At 37.9% G+C, this 18,559-nt stretch overlaps 1 protein-coding gene across 1 annotated transcript in view; it reads right to left on the reverse strand.

The window, feature by feature from the left end:
• Positions 1-354: 354 nt before the first annotated feature.
• Positions 355-18,559, reverse strand: part of LOC108146026 — a 66,953-nt gene continuing 48,748 nt past the window's right edge. Inside the window, 6 exon segments of the mRNA XM_017271812.2 lie at positions 355-1,258; positions 3,130-3,482; positions 6,059-6,990; positions 8,713-9,252; positions 9,254-9,358; positions 14,220-14,407. Of these exon segments, the coding sequence (XP_017127301.2) occupies positions 846-1,258; positions 3,130-3,482; positions 6,059-6,990; positions 8,713-9,252; positions 9,254-9,358; positions 14,220-14,407 (2,531 nt within the window). The 3' untranslated portion in view covers positions 355-845.

Below are 18,559 nucleotides of genomic sequence, written 5' to 3' on the forward strand. Positions count from 1 at the left end.
GCTGATCTAACTGTTTTAAAGGTACCTAATTTACAATAGTTTTATTTTCTCTTTTTGCTTGCCGTATGTAGTCTAAATAAAAAAATCGTTGGATCATAATAAATTATATTGAAGTCAAAAGTGGCTGTCGTATAAAAATACCTTTTTTTTAATCAGTAAATGTATTCAAAAACGATTGAGATTTTTTTTAAACATTTACTTTTTTTATTGTTAAGTAAGCTTTGTAAAAAAGGAAAATATTGGTTTTGTGTTGGAAACCTCTGAAGAGTTTTATGTTATATTAAATATGTTAAAATGATTGAAATTAAAAATTTATATTTTGATAGGTGAAATTTTATTTTTATTTATTAGACACATAATATAATTGATAATACAAAAATATACAAGTACCACCTTCTTTATTATTTATTTTCATTAACATTTTAAAAGTAATCATAATTTTCAGCCTTGACTTCTTTTTAAAATCAAGTTTAAAAGAAAACCTTTATACAGACTAGTTAATTAGGAAAGAAAACACAAGAAAAAAAATTAAAAATTTGAAAAAAAGCTAAATTATTTTAGGTAATAATAAGTTTAATATCATTTTCCTTATGACTACATACACACATTTTTGTTTCTGCTCATTTTGTTACTCCCAGAAGCGTTTAGAAAAAGTTATCAGCTTAAAATGTAGTTTCATTTAGTGTTCTCCTACCTCCAGTCGAGTCGACTCTGTATCTTTAAAATCTCCAGGCCAGATTTTGAACGGGATCAGCGGGCCGATCCATCGGTCAGGCCAGCTCCATGGAAAGCTCCACATGATCATAGTCATAGTCGTAGGTAATGCCACAGCCGGCGGCAACATATCACACGGTGGTCTCCCGATCGACGTGGATATACTCGACCGGCTGGAGTCCGTGTCAGGAGGCCGGATCGATGTAGAGCGCCTCCTTCTTGAAGTCCTTCTTCAAGGTGCCGATGCTGGCGGCGGATACGTTGCCATTGCTCGCTCCGTTCATGAACCCAATGCCCACGCCGCCCATTCCGCCCATGCCGCCCACTCCGCCCACGCCCATGCCGCCCACCCCAGCGCCCTTCTGCACCACCGACTTTTTCCGCTTCCTCATCAGTCCGAACATGCAGAATATGAGGCAGGCGGTGAGGGCGGCCGCGATGCAGCCCAAAGCGGCGAAAACGCCGCCCGGCAATTCCAGCAGCTTGCGAGCGGTGCCGCACTCCTCCTCCGACTCGTCGAAACCGCTGGGACAGTTGTGGTGACCTGAAAAATAGAAAAAAGGTCAAAGGTTATTATTCAAAACAGAAGTTTACAAATTCTTGCAACAAAACAAAACATTTATTCGAAAATCATTACCAATTGAGTTCGTATAACTGAACCTTGTAAACTAATCCAACTTGTTTCACCTTCAGTTTTTGAAATACAATCTGTTTTATATACCTTCTCATAAATAAAAGCATGACTTGACTTAGCAATATATATATATATAATATATTTAAGCTTAACATTCTTGTTACAAATGTTCCAATTAAAAAAAATAAAATAATATTAAGTTATTTATCTTCCTATAAGATTTATAAAACAATTCCAGTTTTTTATGTACCTTTTGAATTGGACTAACTTTAAGGTATCATATTCCCAACTAAACATATTTGCCTTTGGGTGGAATGTTTCTCGTGGTGCAAGAAGAGATTCAGTAACCGAGATAGAGGCAGAGTCGGGCACTGATTGAAAAATTGAAAGTAGATTGGGTTTTTGGGGAGGGAGCAGCGCTGCTGGGTGGCCTACTCTAAGGTTACAAATTGAATGCAGTGTCACTTGAGTGGCCCGTGGGGTCCGAAAGCTTGTTTAATGCCCTGGCTTTTGCGGTTAACCTGCTCCAGATGCAGACGCGCCTGGTTGCCCATAAATAATTGAAGCTAAAAAGGCAAACGCAAAGTCCGGTCTGGCCTTTGTATTTTTTCCACCGAGCGTACGGTTTAAAGGGTCTATTCGGCTGGAAAAGTATAAGTAAAATGCAATGATTTTTTAACCATTTAATATGGATTTGATTTGTTTTTAAACCTTTTAAATTTCCATAATATATTTTAGCTGGAATATTTTTACTAAATAATATTTTGAATTAATTGTCATGGAAAACAGTTCAAAATGCGAGTATCCAGTATCTTATAATATTAAATTTTAGTAATATTAATGTGGTATTTGAGAACTAAGTAAAATCCAGAAAAATGTAGAAATGTTTATCATAAAAGACCGGATTCTTTTTAAGCAGGGTATCTCAAAGCCTATAAACTTGTCAAATTTCTCCTAATTTTTTCTGCTCTTCATCTCTCAAGTGCATTGCAAATAAGTTTCGCACAGCTGTTGCGGCCATTTGGGTTGGACTGCTAGCGGACTGGGACAAACTTTTTGCGAAAGACATTTAGGGGTTTTGCTGCTGCAACGGCCAACAACAATCCCAACAACCGCCGCCAACGACAACGACAACCGACCAACGAAGCAACTAACAACCAGCAGGAGTGGTGAAGCCTGTGTGCAGTTGTCAGGAAACTTTGCCTGATTACAAAAACGTGGACAGCTTGCCTTGAAATTAACAGACAAGCCAGCCACAAGTGAAATTTCGGTTGCCTACTGCCGAGCGCACGCTGCAAGTGGATAGCCCCCTAAGCCCAAGAACTAGTGCCAAATCACGTTCAAATATTGCAAAAATCTAGGCCAAGAGGGGAGATCAAGGACTCTTCCTTAGACTACTAAACACAGACTACTAAGTCAGGCTATTGAATACAGAAATTGTGTTTCAATATATATAGTTAAAGTTTATTAAAAACAATTTTAAATTAAATGTTATTATTAAGAGTGAAAACCATTATTTTTTTATCTAAATATAAAACAAAGTGAGGTTTTTAAATATTACATTTTAATTTTAGCAACTAATAATTTAATGTTTCCAAATTTGTTGTGCTTGAAATAGTCTGTTGTACTCATTTTAAAAGTAGTTTTCTTTTGACCCATGTTCTTAAGCTCATTGAATTTTTTTGGACACGTCGACTTCTTTAAACTATTTTATATTCAGTGGTCTTATGCAAAAACCAATTCGGCAACCCTCTGTGGTCCAACTGGCAATCTGTACTTACCATCACACCACAGGCTGGCCGCAATGCATGCATCAATTTCAGGACATTTGTATTCGCAGTCCGACTCCTTGGGAAAGAAGCCGAATTCGTTCAGCGTCTCGTTGGCAGTGGTTCCGCCTGCAGAGCCTCCGGCATTGGCAGCAGATCCTGTGCCGCCCAGCCCCCCAATCCCCGTATTGGATCCCGGGGAGGATTGCGAGGAGGTCTGGGAGCCCATGCCCGTGGTCACGCTCGCATTCACATGCAGGTCCAACTGCTGCAGCAGGGCGTTCTTAGTGCGATGGATCTCCAGCCACGTGAAGGATATGTCGCCGGGCTCCTTCAGGATGGGCTCCAGCACCAGGCTGATTGGTCTGGAAAAAGCACAGATTGAAATCGAAGTGGTAAGATAACTGTTACAAACAAAATCTATTTAAACTCTTATTTTAATTTATTTAATTTATTTTTTTTTTAAATTATAACATATAAAGACTTTTAAAGGCTTTGTTTTTTAAATCTGATGCTTAATAACAATTAAGAAAACCATTTTTCCTAAAAAGAAACTTGTGGAACTAATATATAATGCATGACAAAATTATTTAAGCATACGGGAAGATTTAAGTTCTTAGTGTTCTTGCAATATTGTTATGTTATATTTAGTGTGTGATACTTGGATATCTGATTTTTTGTCTCAAGAGATAAAACAAATTTTATATCTGCTTAATTTGTTCTTGATATAAATTGCAAGTTTGATTGCAAAAATAGTCTGCAACATATTTATTATTTTGGCAAGATGCTTGAAGCATCTTCCTTTGCTTTTCCCTTGCGTTTGTCATACTCCAAATAACTTTTAAAGCAACTATCTGGGTATATCCCTCACCATTTTCTTGTTATCTCCACAGCCTAGTAGTTGTTCAAGTGCAACTAATTAGTCGCAACTTTCAAGTTGCCATAGACAAAATATCTTCTTTGGAGTTTGGCTTAAGTCGCGGATTAAGCGAGTTAGTCTACAAAGTTTAGTTGAAAGCACAATTGGATTCACTGAAAATCAATGGCGAAATATATTTAACTAACTATTACCTTCTATTACATTTTAAATTCTAATTTCGGATGTTACTTTACATATAATTAAATTAATTTTTTATTGTAATTATTAGTCATATTTGCAATCGTGTTTAAAAGGTTTTTGCTCCATTTAATTTGCTTCCCACTTACTTTCTCACAAAACAACTTCCATATTACACTGCTTTAGAGTGTGGCAATTTTAATTCACAGCTGAGTTGAAAAGCTCACAATTAATTATCTAAAAAGGCTCAACACTCTCATTAGCCAGCTCGGATATCCAGTGCAATGTCCAATTACCCTTTGGGGTCCCATAAAAATATGTTTTCACATGTCGTCCACAATGCAATATTCCAACTTTTCTTTTTTCCACCCATCCGTTCTCCCTTTTTTATGTTCTGCGGCGACAAAATTGAGCAAAATGCAAACATGGCCAAAAGGGGAGGAAAAAAAGTTGACCATAAAATTTAATGGCAACACGTTAAATGCAGGACCAGGAAAAGGGACACAAGGTTGGTCAACTGCCCAGACTTTTCGCCCCAAGAAACGAGTGTAACGTCCAGGTTCAACGGTTCATTTCGGTGGCACGCACCTTGGACATAAATTGCCCGAGCACATACGGCCAAGTTCCAGCAGGCAGAATGTCCTTACCTACTGGTATCTCTCCTTTCCACCCCACTTTCCACCTGTCTTCGCTTCAGTCTCGTTTTGCATGCTTCACGTAAACAGCAAAGGTTGAGCATATAGGGTTTCTTTAATAAACACGGGTATAAAATCTGTTAAGTTAAAAATAACCTTGAGAATATTAAACCATACCTGAAATTTTTGGTTTAATTTTCTTACCAAACGTTTTATTTGAACTATTTTGATTAGCCCAATGGAAATACAACTTTGGACAATGAACGAAATTTTTTCTTTCAAATCTTAAAACTTCTAATTATTTGACCTTCAATGTATAAATGTGTTCATGTCTGACGGCCATGTTTGTTCGCCAGGACTTCGTCTCGTTTACGTTTTCATTTTTTCCGTCCCTCTTAAATAGCATATTTCTTTGCGCTCAATTTCCTGTATTTTGTTGCCGTCGTAGCCATTTCCTGTTATTGCATTTTTAAGCAGGACTTTTTGATAGAGCTCTGGAGAACAGAGCATCGAGTTCGAAATAACAGCTACCGGTGCAATAAGTGCAGAAGTTTTTTTTTTTTTTTTTTGAAATATTAGCAACTATTAAAATGCAATTAATTTTGAGTGAAAAATTCCCAGAAATACTCCAGCTAAGAGGTTTTCTGTGTAGTGTTCAGTTGCTCGAGTGGACTTAGTTCACATGCACTTGATAATGGAAAGGAGTCACCGTGCCATTAGGCACGAATGTTTTCAAGTCGTGTCCTCTCTCTTGTATTTGTGTTTGGGATATTTTTAGAATTTTCGTGTAGAATGGGTAATTGCTCGGGCAGAATGGTTGGGTGACATCAGAGCGTGAAATTGTAAATATTTTACCGTTTACTACTGCCAAATACATGAGGCTTTATATTGACATCTGTAATTTATTTGCTTACTTTTATTTTTCAACAGACTTAGCCGTTGTAGGCGAAAATGTCTTTTTCTGTATCTTACAAAAATATCTCGCAAACATTTTATAGCCCTCTGCATGGGTATGAGTAATTTTAGATTTTCACTGATTGATTTTTCAATTCATTAATTTTAAATTGTTTTGTTTTTAAGACATGGCAACATAGAACTCAATGCCAAATTTTTAAAATGTTCATAATAAAAATAATTATTTTACGATTGCCGGGAACTTTTATTTAAAAACCCTTATATAATACTCCAAATTAATTCTTTAATATCTTGACCATTGTGTGTAATAAAACTATTCTATTTTTCTACTTACTTGTTCATGAACAAAGGCTGTCCATTGGTCCAGTCCTCGGAGAATATGTGTAGCGACATCGGCCTCGGACCACTTTGCGCCGGACACACCACCCTCATAGGGCGGAGAGGTCGACCCGAATATATCATCAGCCGGTTCTTGGTGTGACACCTCATGGCATCTTCGGAGGTGGGATCCACGGGCAAATAGGCGCCCCAAGTCTGAACGAAAAGCGACCTCTCAGCCGATTGGGCTTCAATGTACCACGCCAAACCTTCGCAACTGGCATCCTGCGTTTTAAGAGGATATTTTAGTTCATCCTCCCCTCCGGCTCCCTTGAGTTTCAACTGCTTTCTGCAGTCCGGTTGTCTTTTGAATTCATACGAAGCCGAGAAGAAAACATCCGCAAAGTCCTCCGATATATTTAATCTCGTGACCGTAAAAGAAAGCTCCATAATTCTCGAGTGGGAAACGAAGGTAAGCGGTGCATTGCTATATAAAGCACTGGAGTTATCGCAGAAGCAACCCAGTTGGATTTTGACATCCCTGAATGGCACATCGAATAGCCGGAGCTCTGTGATGCGACCCTCGGGGTCCAGTTGATTGCAGCGGGGTCTGCCTGTATGCAGATCCGAGTCCGTAGTACAGGCTGTACCCTCGCCAAACGAAACGTTGTGAAGGACCAATTTTACCCGTTCCGAAGGGCCCGCTTCAAAGCGATATAGACAGGTTATGTTCTTGGCACCACCTCGTCCGTAGAGGAACACATTCCGGGGCACCTGGATGTTGCCCTTGCGCTTCTTGAAAATTCTCGAGCAAAGCGGCGGCACAGGATCCTCTCCGCGCCTTCCCGCCCAAGTTTCGCCACCTTGTTCCGTGTCCACAAACTCATAGTTTAGAGCAAACTGGGCCGGAAATAAGGCAGTGCCTGTATGCGTGTGGAACTCCAGTTTCTGCAAAGGGAAAAGGTTAGCGTAATGGTTGAGATGCACTAAAAACATGTTGGCTTAAGCATTGGTTATAGTAAATATAAATAGGAAAATATTAAAGATTGCTAAGCACATAAAAAAACTGTGAATATTTAAACATAGACTTGACTGTTAATTTTAACATTAATGTTATACACTTAGAATAACTAAATTTTCACACACACATTTTTTTTTTTTTTTTATTAAAGAAATTTTAAATAGGTGTTTTTTTTTAATAATTAATTTAATTTATTTATTTATTTCATTATTATTATTATTTTCATAGAAGTATTTTAATTCCAGGCCCTGTGCATTATTTTGAATTTATTTTAGTAATAATGAAAAATTTAATTTATTGTTTGAGAATAAATTTAATTTATAATAATTTAAGTTGGTGTTCTAAGATGTTTTGATTGCTTTTTTAAAAATAATCTTTTAAGTAATGACTTGAAGATGGCTGTGATTTATGGATTTTATAGAAAATATCTACAGATTTTGGTATTAGTGTAGAAATGCACAATGCGCGGAGGCTTCAATTTGGCATCACAATATTTGCAGTTCATATTTGTCAACGACGAGCGACGTCAAAAAGGCTAAGCAAGCTTATTGCGGTTGTCTGTTTGTCCGTGCATGCCGCCAATGCCGCCCTCCCTGGCCACGCCCACGGCCACACCACCGCCCACTTCAGCAGCCCAACGTATTTGCCTTTGTGTACTGTGTGCGGGACGTTCGGCGAATTTGAATTTGAATTTGGCGCCCGCCTCTGGGAAATTCGCTTTGCTCCTTCGTTATTTGTGCACGTCTGGCGATGCAGTCGAGTGTTTAATTTGATTAATTTTGTCAAGTTTAAAGCAAACACAAAACGCTCTGCACTCTGCCAAAAAATTTACAGTCTCGAGCTCCCATCTGCCAGTTCTCCAGCTGCGTTTTATTTATTTGTAAGAGCCCTTGGGCGTGCCAAATTGGGCACTCGGCATTTGCCATTCGCCCGGCAGCCAAGGTGCAGTCACAAAGTCGTGTTTCCCTGTTTTCTGTTTTCTGTTTTTTTAAGCCATGGTGCACAACGAACGAACAAACAGCGTTAGCTGACAAATTAGAAAAGTCCTTTGGTTAAGTTCTTATTTTCGTTTATTTCGTTGTGATGCCAAACGATGCCTGAAGGGCGGCTACTCTTCTGATTGGACTGTCGTTGGCGGAGGATGAAGTGTTGCCTACTTTTGGGCAGCTGTAAAATATCTAATTAAAACTGAAAGGTGATGTAGTTACTAGATTTTTCGTCAATAAACTCCACTTTTGCTTTTGAAAGGCTTTACAGGTCAATAGGCCCGATTTTAAAGAGTAGTGGGTGGTTTAAGCAAACTGATTTGTTTAAAACAATAGGTGTTTAAGAATTTATTTTGTATAAAGTTTTTCTTAAATATAATTGTACAAAATCACTCTGACAAAAACTAGCAACTGCTGTGAAAATAATAATAGTAGGAAATGTAAGCTATCAAGTAAACAGCGTGAGTCTTTAAAACCCTGTGATGTTGTTTTAGTTTTTTAAGGACTACATTAAACTACATTAGCTTCACGAAAATAAAAAAAAAAATATTTTAGTAGCTTCTAAACTATTTCAGATCGATATTTCCCTATTCTTATAGACTAATCATATATTGACCGCAACTGTAGGTACCTTAAAATATAATTCTGTAAAATATTACTTACCAAATCTCTCCCGGTGCTCACATAGCTCTCCAAGGGACTGCAGGGTCTCTGTTTATTGCCGCCCATTAGGGCACTGCTGCCACTCACACCACTTCCGATGGCCGTATGATCGCACAATTTGGGGGTCTCATAGTCGTAGATCTCCAGCATGAGACGCCTCTTGCCCTTAGTGCTCATCAAGGCCACGGCACTGTTTCGATCCGAGCTGACCACTGCGGCAGCTGAGACCTCCTTGGAGGACTTCGATATGAAGTTGAGGCTGTCCTTGACCCCAGCCAACGGTTTTCCGGGGCCACCAGCTCCTGCGGATCCTCCGCCGGGCCCTGTTCCCTGGTAGCCACTGTACTTGTTCTCCTGGTTAAAAACACTTGACTGGGTGGGTCCGTAAATGTAGGTGTCCACCGGATTCCAGGCATTGTCGATGTTCACCCGCAGATTCCGGTTCAGCTTCGGATTGCTGGCACTATAGTAGTAGCTGCCGTAGTTGCTCTGGTTCAACAGGGTGGGCTTCCCCCCGTCCGCCGATGAGGCCACGGGGGGGCGGTGGGGGCGGTTGGCCGGTGGTTGAACTTGTCGATTTCATGGGCACATACGTCCCATAGCTGTCCCACATCCTCAGGCGGGTTATCCACGGTGGCAGATCGCTCTGCAGAAAGACAATTGGAACGACAAGAAGAAAGCGAACACATGTTATTGTTTAATTCTCTTGCTGACATCATTTTTATGTGCACCGAGAAAAATGCGGAAATGGAAGTCTAACAATACCTAATGATATCGGTCAAAATTAAGGTACTTATTTTATGGTATACTTGTTTTTGCGTTTTTGTGTGTTTTTTGTTTTTGGGTTTTTTTTTTTTGCAGAGATTTAACACAGCAGGAAATGCTTCCTCTTAAAATAAAATAGTTTTTTTTCACTTATAAAAAAGTTGAACTGTTTAAAATATGGTGTTTAACTATTTGTTGTTTACTTAAAGCATTTTTTTGAAAGACCTTTATAGCTATGAAATTTGTGGTAATCACATTTTTAAATGTACGCTATTTTTTATTTTCCTACAAAAATTGCTCCACATTTTTTCTGAGTATGTGAACACGCTGTCATGTTTTTCATCCAACGCGTTTTTCACGCTTTCCCTTTGGCTGCTTGTGTTCTTCCTTTGTTAGTTTCCCCGCTCGCCCGCCGTTTGTCACATGTCATATTCAAACAGTTCCAAGTGTGAGTTATTTGTCGTTTGTCACTGTCCCCGTCCGAAACCCCCTCACACACCCGTCGACTGTTGTAGTCACAGTCTTTACATTCTTCACAGTCTCCTTGTTGTTGTTTGCAGGCATTAAATATTTTTCCTAGACGCCTCCTGGCCTGACAATGTTTATGTTTTCCCCCAGCATTCCGCCTAGGCCCTGATTATTGTTGACTGTGTTAATAAAGAAAAAGACAGTTGCAAACAGCTGTGGCTTGACTGAAGAAACTGAAGTAAAAGACTCGGGACCCGGGCAAAGTCAGTGGCACGAAGTGTCGGCCCAGAAACTAACTGACAGCCATTTAGGCCCGTTGCCTCTGTTCATTTCATTTACTTGATTTGCTTGAAAATTAAATCACTGCATTCTGGTCTTGAGTTTCTTAAAATTCCTTAGAATTTAACAAGGTTTCTGTTACTTCATTTTACGGCAGCTTAAGAGTGCAATAAATATTAATTATGTTGCCGAATAAGTGTACTCGCCTTTCCTAAAGCTTATGAAACTAAGTTTCTAATTGAATTTGTGCCCGAAAATATTATGAAATTCCTGAGCTGCTTTAACCGTCATCACTTTCTCTGCCTTTGAATTTAATAAATTCCACAGACAGACCACACTAATCAAACCCGAACTCTTAGGAATGCCACACATGCCGCACCTTTATTACTTTCACACATTCTTCGAGACATTTTCGAAGGACTAAGAAAGGAGGCTGTGAAAACTTTCCACCTGACGTGCAATCAGATAAATTGCCAACAGCATTTCATATACTCAAGGTCGTTCGCTGTCTAGACGCCTTTCAAATAAAACAGAGGCATCTAATTTATTTTTGGTAGACACATGCACCAAGCGTTTGTAAAATTTCGGTGCCAATTAATTTGGCAAAAAACCCATTGAAATACAAAAAAAAAAAACAAACGGAAAGAGAGCAGATAAATGGTGGCTGAACCCTCAGCCAACACCCACACAATTGTCTCTTCCGTTTTTGGGCCACGCCCCCCGCTCCCCACCGCAGGATGTTCCCTCTGTCCGTGTCAATTGCAGTTGCCTCACCTACACTTTAAATTGCGAAAAATGAAAAGCTGCCAGCAGCACACAAATAAACAAAGACTGAAAAAAAGATGGAGATATATATTGGGGGGCTGCGAGCAAAATAAAGCAAAACAACTTTGCAGCAACACCTACTATCTGTACACCTACCGCCCACTTTACCACCCACTGTGCAGAGAAAAAAACAATTGGAAAAAGATATAGATTCTATACAATTATTAAATTTTTAGCCAATTTTTAAATTCATGACATTTTACTTAAGAAAACAAATTTTAAAATTAAAGTGCGCTTTTTTTGTATACAGAAATAAAAAAATGCATTTCTCATTGTTGTATAAGTGTGTAAAATTAATAGCTACAGGATTATCTCACGTTCATCAGTTTTGTAAAGTTACAAACAAATTAAAAGTATCAAACACTTCAGCAAATAAATTAATTAATCTAAATCGAAGTTCGCTAGTTAAGTGTTTGTATATTACTTAATAGTTAGGAATAGGATAAATGTTTTTGGATACTTTTATACTTTTTTTTCTCTGTACATTTACTCGTCTCTTTTTAGCATCAACAAATGGGAGTACAATAAAAAGTGACAGAACAAAAATATGTGTAAAATAAAACACAAAACGGGCGACTCCGATGGGCGGGAGTACAAGAATGGAAACGGCAGAAACAGTTCATGAATTTTGTAACAGCAAGGAAAAAGTGACAAAAACAAAAACAGCAGGTACTGGGAAACTGAAGTCATTGGAACGTGGGCGAAACCATTTTTTTTTGTCGGGGAGTGTGGGGAATGACAACAACAAACTCACAAACAAGTGAATGCGAATTTTCTAAAATAAAAAAAAAAAGAAACAAATGAAAAAACAAACAAACATACACACACAACGAAAAGCGAGGCGAAACAAACTTTTTAAATTAAGAACCAAAGTTAAAACTCGACGATGAAAAAAAAAAAAAAAAAACAAAAGAATGGGAACGCGAATGATTGGAGTGTGGCTGCGGAGAAATGTTGGAAATACTTGTAATGCGACGACATTTATGAGACCACGCAAAGCGTTGACATGTCCCCAATATCATACCATTTCACCTTCTATTATTTCAATTCACATATGTGCTCTGTGATCTTTTGGGGCCATACAGAAAATGGTAGAAAATGTGGGGAAGTTTCAAGCACTTAGACGAACAGCTTTAGAAGTCGACACCGGTTTCAGCTTAGAGATTTAACAATTTAAAGTCAAAAGGAAAACTTTATTAGAGAATTGTAAAAAAGTTGTGGGAGCTTAAAACTACGATAAAACTATGGTGAAAATAAACGAACAAAAAGTAGTCAAATAAATTCTATAGTTTGTAAACAAACTATTTAAGAAACTATTTTGAAATGATTAATATAAACTTGTATAAAGACATAAATATTTCATTCAAAATGAATATTTTGGTTAGAGGAGTTCTTCCAACATTTCTGAGAGTTGTTGGTTGCTGATTATATCTGATTTTATCCCTGTGTCATAAATTATTTGATTTATCAAAGTCATTCATCTGTTTAATATAATAATTATAATTAATTATTTAATTTCTTCTTTCCCTTTACCTCATTTGCTTTTATGACCTAACTCGAGCGAGAGTAAATCACCGGACTTTAACATAAATCAGAGCCCCTTGGCGCAAGGCCCTCCAACTTGCAACTCGAATGAACTTTCGCCTGGGCTAACCTAAATGACCATTCAGTTATCTGGGGACAGGGGCAGGATTTCATCCTTTGAGACACTCGCTGACCCGACACTACGCGCTATCGTAGTTCGTCCACGCGAACTCAACATTCTACCTTGACACAATTCACGGACCGTTAGGCAGGCGACAACGAACATTTAAAATGCACACGCCACTATGATGACAGCACTGAGAGAAATAGGGTTTAAGTTCTTCAAAAATTGCTTTATTTTTAAAAAATTGTTTAATACGGTGCTCTTCTTCAAAGGCATCAAACTTCCAATCTCAATAACTCAATTTCATATTTAACTTAATTCCTTAAATTGGGTTTTGGGAAAAGGGAAGAAGCAGTTATTCTATTATTACAACTAAGTTTAAGGCTTACCCAAAAAACAACCCAAAAAATGTAATATTTTATACAAATATTATTTAAATCCTTTTTCTAAAACATAAAATTAAAAATATATGATTATAACTACAATATAATTGGTCTATGATATTGTAATTATAAACACATTTTTTTTTCTCCATGCAGCAAAGAAAGAGTCAGATGGACAAGTGTGGAAAGAGAAAGCAGGACATTATTATAGTTGTCTGTTGTTTGTTGTTGTTGTTGTTGTTGTTAGTGCCGCATTTTGACGCAGTTGCATTTGCTGGCGGGCAGACTTCAGACTCAAAAATGTCTCGTTAGGAGTTGCGTAAGCTTTCACTTAATTATACATTTTATACACTGCATTTCTATGGCTGCATTTTTAATTGGCCAGCAGAGACAAAGTGTCGACCGACTGGCACTAATAGCAAGACATGTTGAGGGGATATGGAGATATAAATGGGGGAGGCTGCTGGAGCCAAAGACAATGCCATATGGAGGAGACGCCGCTGGCGTAGACGCAGTGCATTTAAAAGACAATGCGAACGGCAAACTGTGTAAGCCAGCCCAACCACCCACATACAACCCCAGCATTTCTGTACCCCTCCCTTGGGCATAAAATTTATGCAGCAGCTGAACGCCCACACTGGACCAAAATAGCCGCAGGCATTAAATAATAATTCGTTGCATTTAAAATGATTTTCTCTAGGAGAACGAGTTAAGTAAATATAATATTAATTATATGTATTTGTTATGGTCAAATGAATTTCCTTTAATTTTATGGTCTTAAAAAAATAAAAAGGTTTTAATTTTGTGATATTTTAAATTAACCCTAACGGGTTTTGAGAAGAGTTTCAGAGGGGCAATTTAAGTATTTAAAGGACTATTCTACTTGAAGTTTGTGGCTATGAAATTTGCCTAAATTGTTCAACCCCCAGAAGAATAAGAAAGTTTGTGGCAGTAGCCGATTTTGGAAAGTAACAGCTACTCAAGCAAATTTCTATCGATCTCTAAGGCACTCTTAAATTAAAGTACATTTTTTCTCAGTACAATTTCACCTACTCTTCCCTTGACAACATATCGGTTAAACGCTTTATGGCGCAAACACAGACGCTCCGCAAAACTCAACTCAACTAAACTCAACTCACCCGTCCAAGCGTATTGTTGTCGTGTATCGCCTGCTGCAGGATCTGCAGATTGTAGCTGGTAAACGATAACCAAATCAGGTCACCAGGATATCCGTGAAAGTGGTACGTGCATGTCGTATTCGGCGGAAGCGTGTGACGCGGACTCACAATGCGTCCCATGCGGCCGCGACGCGAGAATAGCACATCATCTGGAAAGGAGAAAAAAATCGGTGGAGTGAGTCAGGGGGATAATAATATGCATATATGGATATAGATATTTATGTATAGTACACCGATGTGCACAGTCGGCTCGTCCTTCTCGACGCTTTTTAATATGTCCTAAGAACGTTGTATGACAAGCGGCTTACACGTGATTTAGGTTAATTTACAATGTGTGCCTGTCTGGGGGATTAACTTTTTGTTTTTATACTTTATTTTTATCACTGGAATATATGCAGATAGTAAGTACTGAAATTGGCTGTCTATATAGGGAATAATTCATTAAAATGAGATCGATAGAATTAAAAAATATAATGCAATAAGCTATGGATCTTTTGTAGCTAAAAGTTTTTGCTTAGACCATTTCAAACTTAGAAAATTAAACAGTGTACTAGTAAACACAAAAATATAATAAAACGTATGAGATTTCATTCAGCTTGGACTGTTTTTTAACAAATAAATAAATCGCAAGGATTTAAAGCTACTGTTGTATGCTTTTCTGTGCATCACCCACTTTCTTTTTTCTTCCCCATCAAGCCGCATCATCCATCAAATCCAACTTTGTACAACATTTGAGATGAATACAATGTTAAAGCTGCGCGTGTTGCCGTTGCCTAATGTTGCAATTCACGATCTCGGCTTTAATTAAAGTTGCCAAAAGGAAATGGGCAACAAAGGAGCAGCGAAACGAACAGGGCTAACAACGCGGAGAGCAAACCAAAACCCAGAGCTACACAACTCCAGACTGGGACAACTTTGGCAACTTTTGATTCAAGTGACAAATTAAAAAAGGCATTGGGAGCAAAACAACGCCGCAAAAAGCGGAGGAGCAAGGCAAAAAGCAACATCTACTCGGCGTTTCAATTGGCAAAAGTCGCTACGTTTTGTAGCAATGCGCCAGCGGGAAAAGCTGGAAAATGGTGGGGAAAACGGGGCAAAAGCGACGTTGGCTGAAGTGCCAGAGTCGATATAAAGGAAACAATCGTCAACGGTATCGATGATAACACCTGCGTCGATTCTAGCCGCTGCGACAGCTTTTCCAACTTGCCGGGGAAAGAGGCCAAAAGACTTTTGATGTGTGCCGTGCCGCATCGAGTGGCAGACAGAAGGGAAAAGTTGCTGCAGCTGCCACCAGGCAAAAGTTGTCGGCCCACTGAGCCCGCTTTTTTTATTTTTTTTTTTTGGTTTGGGGAGAAGTTGAAGAATCAAGCCTGCTCCCCTCAAATACACTTGACAAATTCTGGTTAATCACAAGCAAGTGGAATATTTTAATGAATAATTAATAAATCACTTTTTAAAAGAATAGTAATGCCTGCCTTTTCAAAAGAAAAGAAAATGAAATACAATTAAATTTCAGGTCGTTATAAGAAAAAAATTTGTTGACCATTGTTAAAATGTTTTTAAAAGTATACAGACTAGGCATAAGGAACTAAATTTTGGTATTCAAAATTCTTAAATTCACTGATGATACCAAAAATATTTATATCAATGTAAATAACCTTCCGACAATTTAAGAGTTTTATATTTTCCAAAGCCAAACAATATGTCACAATGAATTCTTGTTCAGTGTACTACGTGTGTGAGACTCACACTGTGAGTACTAGCTAAGTAATACGTTTTTATGAGATTTTTATTGTCACATTTCGCTGGCTGTGGCATATAAAAGTAAAGTGGCCTTTAAACATGAGCTGCTTCTTGAAAGCAGCGAAAGCTAAATGGGAGTTTAAAAATGTGTTGCCTACATTGGAGTCGACTGAGGAATAATAAATATACGAACATTGTTTTTGAAACCTCAAATCCATTGTTCAATCCAATTCTGTCATTTGAAATATACAAATCAAATTTAACTCGCATTTCAAATGCATGAGAGTGTATGATTTTTTAGGCCCTTCTGTGCGGAGTGGCTCAACCAAAGTGAACATTCATTAAATTTTCAGTCGAAACTGTCAACAGAAATCTCAATAACATTTTTCAACTCGCTGGGGAATTGTGATTTCACATAGCAACTAAAATGCTCAAAATAATCGACAACTCGGCACATGAAAGCTACATATACAAGGGCATAAAGGTGCACATGGATATACTATATATATGCATATGCCACATGAAATGTAATCATTGGCCATTCCTGCCATGGCATCTGAATTAGTTAACAGATGGCCGGGAGCACTCATACCTAGCGATGGAAATATGAGTGACACTAAAAAGAATGCTGGATAAAAGCAGAAATCATTAAAAATAATTACGTGTTATTGGCTCTTTAAATTACCTAAATTATTTTAAGCTATCTAAGAGTTTATACGGAATGAAATTTATTTGAATAGTTCAATTAACGGCAAAAATTAATAACTTTAAGTCCCAATTAATTAATTTTATAGTCCGCTAGGTAAAAAGCTTTGCACATTAAGCCGATAGTAATTAAATTTAACTAACAAAACTTTATCAATTATTGCAAATAAATATCATGTTAGGATTAGAACATTTTTATAAATTAAATGCTTTGAACTAAACTAGGTTTTTCTTGCCCTATTGTTGTGCCATATATATATACATTTTATAAAAGCGAAAAGGTGAAAAATAAACGATAATTTTAATATCATTACATGTAAAATGAAAACGATTTTCTTTTTGAGCTCTACAATTATAGTTTTCTTATCTTATTATTTAGATGTTATAATATCAATGGAATTGTCGATGGCTTCCATATATAAATTAGTATTTAAGTTTTTGTTCCATCGATAGTATCGAATGTGTAGCAGAAAAAAACCAAAATCACACGCGTACACCTCTAATTCCCTCCGGCACTCAGCTGGCTACAGTTGCACTAGTTGGCTGTAATAAATTTCGCTTCGACACATTTGCGCTGACTGCGTGGGCCATACAACAAAGGTTGTTACAGTGGCCAGACCATGGGGCACATATACTCGTACACTCCTATACTCGTATACCAAATAGTCACACACACGTCCTGAAATAATTCAAGTCAGCAATTCGAGGGTGTGTGTGGGTGCGTAATAGTAGCAATAATAATAATATGCTTATCAGCTGGCCATAAAGTGCGACTATCGAGTGGCAATGGCAACACTGCGCAGACGGCCAGGCAGGTGTGTTTGTGGACTAGGAAACCCTGGAACAGGTATAGGAAAACCGCAAGCGCTGGCAATAAAATTGTTATTTCTGCGATTTATTATTAGAGTGCATTTGGGCCGCCGGCGGTGGCGAAATGTTGGTTACGGCTATGGTGGCTTTGGCTTTGACTTTTTTCCCCTTGGCCAGCAACCGCAAAATGTAGTCGCAACACATTTGGGGCATTAAATTATGGGGTGTTACTTTTATTGATTGCCAGGAGAGTTGGGGGGAAAAGGACCAGGAACCTAACTATTGCTGATTGAGTAGCATTTCCATTTCCATTTCCATTCATTCCCCCTTTTTTCTCGTTGATTGTTTATTGGATTGCCACTGTGGTTGTTGTTTTTCGATTTTCGGGCCCGAACCCGTGCGCAAATTAAATAGAACGCACCCCGCAGGCTGTTATACTCGTATATATATATATAGATGGATATCTGCCCATAGCGAATTTTCCCAACTGGGTCTGTTTATTTTCGTTTTATGCTGCATTACATTTAACACATTCAAACAATTAGCCAGACCAGAAACCGAACCCGAATCCAGACTATTTCCATCCAGAACGATTTAATATGCAAGTGGGCTCTACTGCACATATATCACTTAATGGATTGTCACGCATATTTGATGGCGCTGAATTGGTTTTTGTTGAATTGCCGGTAAATCGCCATAAGCCTAATGGTCATTCAACATTAAATTGATAAATATGGCAGACACTTTGTGCCGATTTCGAATATTTTTCTGCAAATGTAATTGTATCTTTCAATTATTTGTTCGGTATTTATATATTTTTAATTTAAATAATTTAAGCTTAGGTTATCAGTTTTCTGGTTCTTGGCTCTCAATTGAATGTGATTTCAAACATTTATTGTCTCCATATCTTTGTTGAAAAAAACCGATTAAGTGTTAATAATTCCAAAAGGCTATCCTATCTACTTTGCAATTTTAATAAATTAAATATTATATATTATTGTTATTTTGGCATAACCTGTGTTTTTGGTAGCGTAAAATTAAAC

This window comes from Drosophila elegans, unplaced genomic scaffold, assembly GCF_018152505.1.
Source record: "Drosophila elegans isolate 14027-0461.03 unplaced genomic scaffold, ASM1815250v1 contig_208, whole genome shotgun sequence".
NCBI classification, from domain to species: Eukaryota; Metazoa; Arthropoda; class Insecta; order Diptera; family Drosophilidae; genus Drosophila; species Drosophila elegans.